Source organism: Watersipora subatra, chromosome 1, assembly GCF_963576615.1.
Source record: "Watersipora subatra chromosome 1, tzWatSuba1.1, whole genome shotgun sequence".
NCBI lineage: Eukaryota > Metazoa > Bryozoa > Gymnolaemata > Cheilostomatida > Watersiporidae > Watersipora > Watersipora subatra.
This window is the reverse complement of record NC_088708.1, coordinates 28,674,080-28,681,020: the sequence shown is the minus strand read 5'-3', so window position 1 is coordinate 28,681,020 and position 6,941 is coordinate 28,674,080. Positions and strand designations below refer to the sequence as shown.

At 36.0% G+C, this 6,941-nt stretch overlaps 1 protein-coding gene across 1 annotated transcript in view; it reads left to right on the top strand.

Annotated features, from left to right (window-relative positions):
• The first annotated feature begins 811 nt into the window (after positions 1-811).
• The window catches only part of LOC137385790 (CTD small phosphatase-like protein), a 30,719-nt gene continuing 24,589 nt past the window's right edge, over positions 812-6,941 (top strand). Inside the window, exons 1-3 of the mRNA XM_068072351.1 lie at positions 812-1,060; positions 3,018-3,148; positions 5,964-6,068. Coding sequence (XP_067928452.1) covers positions 928-1,060; positions 3,018-3,148; positions 5,964-6,068 — 369 coding nt within the window. The 5' untranslated portion in view covers positions 812-927. The remainder of the gene's footprint in view (positions 1,061-3,017; positions 3,149-5,963; positions 6,069-6,941) is intronic.

The following is a 6,941-nucleotide window of genomic DNA, read 5'->3' as shown; positions in this document are numbered from 1 at the left end:
TGCAATTATATATAGTATGTTGAAAAGATATCTGATGGGACAAAATAAGCAATTAGAGAAAATTTTGTACAAAAATCTTTATCGTAATTGCTATCAATTTATTTTGTGAAATCTCAAAAGAAAGCTGAACAAATGTTTTGTATGATTGTCCAAACTTTCACAAATTATTTTTAGTTGTTAGCTTTCAATTCTAAAAAAAGTTGTATGTCTCCAAATCTTCCTCATTAGACCAATTTAAAAAATAAACATAATGAACCACACAAAATATGGGTTGTCTTTCATGTCATGCATCATTTACCTTACTGTTGTGCGCACAACCCAAGATCGAGTCAAGTAATAAAGTGTTTTTCATAGCTTCAGTTGCAAGTAATACCAGCTCTTCAAAATATATTACATTCAAACCTTAGCAAAAACTTTTATATATTGACGTCAGAGCTTTGTGTGCAGACCCTGATGTATAAATATTGGAAGTTGGGTGCTTTGTAATTTGTCTTTCCCTGCAAAATTAAAAATTATTTATCGGGGAAACAACTTCTCACAGTTATATAGTTTCAATACCCACATTAGTTTGCAAAAATAATTTATCCATAGATGCAAACAGGCTATAACGTACATATGTACGTAAAATCATAAGCTGAGTTCAAAAATAGAGAACGTGTCGTTGAACAAATTTTCTTAGCGCAAAATAGTTTCCACTACAGTATCGGATAATAGAAATAATTTCCGATGAATTAAGTTGTAGTGCATTACCGTTGATCCAATCACAGCATAGCACTGAAGTATTTCTCCATCACTTTAGCTACATCACGCAGAGTTTGTTTACGTTTTTCATAATTGTTATGAAATATTTCGAAATCCCACGCGACTTTTAAACTGCCTTAAGTTAAGTCGAAATTGCATGCCGTTTTTAAAAAGGTGAAATCACAAATGGATACGTATCCACCCCCTTCATCTTTAATAACTCAAGTCAACGCGAATGGAGAGCAAGTCTCCGTTGCTCCTACGGACTGCCAAAACCATAGTAGCACAACTAACAATATCTGCTTAACAACGCAAGCAGGTAAGTTTAGTTATACATATTTTGTTTATATAATTTAGTGTTATATAGATATGCGGTGAAATTTTGTAAAAACTACAACGAGCTTGTCATTTCAATGGAAAATAGTTGTGTGAAGAGTAGTTTTGTTAATAACGCTTTCATCAAATAGCAATGCTTTTCAAATATAAAAAACTTTAACAAACACTCTTTTTATGATTATAAAATTGCAAATTAAGCACTTTACATACATCGAGCAAAACAGTGAATCATTATTGAAAAGTTCTTGTTATATCTTCGTTAAGTTACTCGGTACATAGCTTAAATCGACGAATGTTTCCAGTTTCATTGTAATCGAAACGTCTAGCTCATCACATGTAGTGCAACCATTTAATTAGATATGTTTTTTTTCTTGCTGTTGTTTTGGTTTCTGGTTTCTAGTAACCATTTGCTTTAGAGCTTTTGTAGATTTTTGAACCATTATTAGTATATTTGAACCCTATTATTAGTTTAAGTCTAAATGCAAGACAGGTATACATAGGTTGCGGTAACAAACGAGTAGGCCTACTCGTTGCAAACCTAGTAGCTTTTTACCCAGGTTCATGTGTTTGTTTACTCTGTTATCAGCAAAATTTGAGGTGTGAGTCTTATCATGTTATCTTGACTGAATCTCTTCCACGGATTTTTGCATTTGGGTAGTGAATGCAACTGCATCTTTAAAATTTTTACCTACTGCGCTGCAAGTTGAGAATAAAGAAGTGCATGAATGATGTTGACGGTTGCTAGCACGGACCGTCATTATCTTTCACAATTGTCTGTATAAATTAGTCATAACTTCGATTAATGTTCCAATATTCATTTTTCATTATGTAGAAGTAGTTTATCATGGGATCAACGATGCGATTGATGGGATCAATGCAGTATAAGCTGAGGATAAGATGCTGGAAGATGTGCCAATGCTTTTTGACAGCTAGATATAGAGTGCAGGATGTTTGTGATAAGCTGATACAAATGTTCAAGGCCATGTGGCATTCCTATTGGCATGAAGATCCACTGGTAGTTAGCTAGTACAAAATGACTGCTTCTTCACATAGTGTGTGCACAGCAAGAGCCGGGTGTCAATTTTCTTCGCTGTTTTTTGAACAAGCCTTTGCACAAGAAATATTTTTTGAAATACTTTCTAATTGTACTTTCTAAATGCAAGAATTTATGGCCTCGCTCATACACCGGAGAGGTCATGTTAATCAGCCTAGCGGACTGTGAAGCCAATGATGGATTACTCTGTTATGATATTACATCGTAGACCCTGTGCAGCGAAAAACAGTTCAAATATCTTAGATTTATCTGAGGCACAAGCTTGCACCCAACTGTCACATCATTTGAAATGAAGGCGATTACGCTGATGTAGAACATTGGAATGGCTTGACAGCTAAAACATTTCACAGTTGCAAGTGATTGGGTAGGCCATATGTATGAACACCTGTTAATGGACAATATTTGACGCTATTGCAATGTGACACATAAATTTCTGAAATAGTTGTGGGAAATTGAGCTTTGAATGTATCAGCTATGGATTCGAAGGACAATTATACAACACCATTTCTCTATGGAACCCTCTGATACCCGATAGCTGTAAGGATGTGTGCCGAAATATCAGCTGAAGTGTATTATTGTTAATCAGGCAGCGCAATCTACAAACACCTGACCAAGTATTGGCAGTGTGCCATATGGCTGATCAGCGCCCATATTATCTCTTGTCCTTCAGCTTCACCTGGTCATTGATTTCCATTCATTGCGAGCGCTGCCATTCGACATTCCAGCCCATTGCGTTTATGATTATTACGCTGCATGAACAGGGCAATCAAATATTCGCACATTAGTGTCTACCTAACGCTATATATTGACTTACTGTAGTTTACTAAATCCATAGATGCATTACAATAATATATGTATTGTGCCCATGACTTGGTCTTTGTTGTAGCTGTGGTGAAAAGACGGAAACGCTTCTATGGAAGTTTTTTTTGCTGCTTTGGAGCCAAGGCTCATCATTTAAAGAATAGCGCTAACCCATCATGCAATGCCTCTAGAGAAAGTGTGAAAGTCAGTGATCCCGTAAGTCCTTCAGTTATCTACAGGTCACTAAGCGATGGATGGCTAGTATCCCGTTTCGATTCAGCTTTGACCTTCTCTAATAACAGCTTGTTTGAAATGCAGCACTTGGTAGATTTATTCCCTTACCTATCATGGAAATGTGATAGCGAGAATTCATAAAATGTATATTCCTGTACATTGAGGTCTCTGAAGCTAGCTTGGATATTATCATTCAATCAGTGAAGAGATATTTGTTGATAACTTCTGCTGAAGCTAAGATACAGAAATGAAATCCCTTAAACCCAGCTGCCCTTAAAGATGAATTGGCACAGCATTTTAGGAGATTTTATCAGAAAATATCGACATTCTTCTATCATTTGCAATTGTTGTTGATGATCTGACTGCCAGGATGTTTCACAATTAAAATCAAAAACCTTGATCGCTGTTAAAACGCTCGAAAGATAAATATGTGCCAAAATGACATCACTAGTTGCTATTCTTGCTCTAGTTGATATTGGCTATTGCTTTCAAGTTGCAACGCGGCGCGTTTCTATTCTGTCAGTTTTTGTGCAACTATAAATGTCATAATCACACTTTCGCTTCACTGATCGTTTTAATGGCAATCAAGTTTTGTCGATTTTAATCTTGAAACATCCTGGCAGTCAGATCGCCTCAAACACAAAAAACAAACACAAAAGATAGAAAAATACTGAGACTTTCTGATAAACTTCACCAAAATTTTGTCTGAGTTCATCCTTAACAATCTCATTTCTCTAAAATCCTTCGCTGGCAGGTACAGGCAGGTCGCTGGCAGGTACTGGCAGGTCGCTACAAAGATGGTGCTAGTTTTAACATCTTACTGTGTCACTTTTTTGTACCTCCGATAAGATTTGGGATGCTGTCGCCTTTTTATATATAAAATGCATGAATAGCTTGTGTAATGAGTAGCAATGGACATTCCAAGCTAACAATAGTTTGATTTGCTATCGAAGGGCCTGAAGGTTGTAAACCTCTAATTGGTGCAAATTTTTTCATAGTAATTGAAGCTGTTTGTGGAAAGCTAAGGTTTTATGGTACTCGTATTCGGTTAAGTATTTTGCTTTGGGAGCTTTTTGGTGCTTCCAGATTTTTGATACGTCCCCTTCTCTTTAAAAAACATACCCATAAACATGGAGTTTTCCGCTATTCCGCTCTATCCATTTTCAACTACATGTAATTTATATGATAATCACTCTATTGTTTAGAAGATGACCCTCGCATGAACCTCATAAAAATATTTTTAACATTTACTGAACATGTTTATTACGGTACAAGCGATTATCATAGCCTTTAAACAAATGATCTTTAAGGATCTCAGGCTATGGTTTTTAATGATCCATCTAAAGGTAAATGGTTGTCCATTGACAATGAGGCTTTCATACTGAGATATTAGCGTTTACCCTTCCCCAGCACGCACCCCTTTACCCACCCCACCCTTCAGCCCTCTTGATACGTTCATAAACTACTAAACTCAATTTTGAGGGGACATGATAGGAATCTGAACATTATAGACATAGTCCCTACGTATACACCCTACACATGGGCATCTGAAAGCCTACCTACAATGTTTGCCCTCATCACTCTCTTTTGTTCTCTCGTTTTTATAATACCTATATTTACTATTTTAAATTACTTGCATACGCCCTGAAAATTGCCCTGAAATTATGCCACATGCAGGTGGTATGGCATATGCCTAGAAATTAATTGCAGAATTGGCAGCATTATAATTTGCTGTAACTTTTTAGAATTTTAACAGTGCTCATTGCTGTCACAATTAACCAATGCTACCTGACTTGTACAAAAGTATTTTGAACAAGTAACACGCAGGTCCTAGTACCAATGCTATTGGAAGGATGCGCAGAGCATGTCGGTGACAATCTTTGGCTGCGGGAGTCAGTGTGTTATTAAAGGAATTCAGGCAGCACTGCTGCTGTCGATAACGATTAGCAGCTAATTGTTGGCTTGAAAGCAGCTAGTAGTCAATTACTAGCCAGGCCATGCGTGCTTGTTTAGTTGTGGCCTCACTCACTGTTATCATCATAGATACCCTTTAGCCATTACGTCTGAGCTTTAAAGATGAACTTGACACGAAATTTTAGTTGATTTAATCAGAAAGTATCAATATTTTTCTATTATTTGCGATTGTTTTTGATGTTTGAGGTAATCTGACTGCCAGGATGTTTCAAGATTAAAATTGACAAAACTTGATCGCGGTTAAAACACTCAGATCAAGCAAAAGTGTGACTACGATGTCTATATTTGTAAAAAAAACTGACAGAATAAAAACACGTGATGCCGACACTTGAAAATAGAAAAGATGGAAAAATGCTGATACTTTCTGATAAAATCTACTAAAACTTATGGAAGATTATCTTTAAACATTGCAAGGAATATTCTGCCCACAGCTCAACCGTAATTTGTAAAATTTAAGCAAGCTCCTGTAACCTGTAACTCATATGCATACCAATGATAGGGTAATTACCAAGAGATAGTACAATAGTTGTATGCATATCGCCTCTACTGTTGAAGGCAACAGGATACGTATGGTCAACTCTCCACTGGATTATATTGCCTAATAATTACAACAAATCTATATCTGTATTTGCTTATCCTCCAACAGTATGTGTGAAAGGGATGTCGTCTTATCAGAATGACGCTCATACGTCTCTACTGATGCGCTGTTTATTATATAGAGTTCAAATTCAGAGCCGTCTGGCTATTGAGCAACAATTGTGTCCTGGTTCTTGTCGCCTTGTCTAAATTGTAGAGGGAATTATCTGATGGTTTTTGTTTGCAGGAGCCTGGGACACCGCCTCCTTCACCAAGCCTTACTCCTACGACTGAGAAGGCGCAGGAAAATGGAAATCTGCCCTTCGAGCCTAACCACAATCACATACCCCAGGTGAGGCCAGTCTTCTCTCTTTATCTTTGATGAAACATTCTTGGTTTCAAGTCATGCAATTCATCGTTGTTTTTTTTTACGTTATCAAACCGTTTTCACACGCGCTCGTTCACGAAAAAGCCGCTATATTTGTAGAAAACGATTGGTATTCTTTTATCTAATAGTAATTTTTGGTGTTCCTTTGATACTATTATAACAAAAATGCAAACAAAAGCATCGTTTTCAAAAATTCACTTCAAAAGCTTCGTGTTTTTAACGATAAAAGTTGTCTATAAAGATGGCCGACAACAATAAAATGACATCACGAAAAAAATGAAGGATTGTTGGGTTTCAAACCAACTCTATAAATACTTGTTCATGGTTTTCGTTCATTAGTACAAAGCTTATTTACTAGTCATGTTCATATCTTGCTCTCCCCGTCTGCAGTCTCTCATCGTTTTAAGCAAAGTCATACTTTGATTTTTGATCGCTTCTACGTACAGATCTTTCAACTTTGGAAGGAAATTTGGCCAAATATTCGTCTCAGCATGTGAAGTATTTTTCAACACGTTAAATCCGTTTTTTCAACATGTTGAAAAACATTACCTATTTTTAAGTAAAAACCCAAAAGCTGACAGTAATTAAAAATAATCATAAATAGTAAAAATGCAGTACATAAATAATTTAAATTATATTTAGTGTAAGTTAGAATGAATTTAGACGCTATACCACCAAACTTAAGCCCTATGGAGCCTAAACCTCTATTCACGGGTCTCAAAGTAAAGTAGCAATAACAACCATCTTTCCTGTCGATTTATTTTATTTTGTTTTCACATTAGGTATGTTTTTACATTTAATTTATAACATAGCTTTCTAAAATAAACTCATTATAAT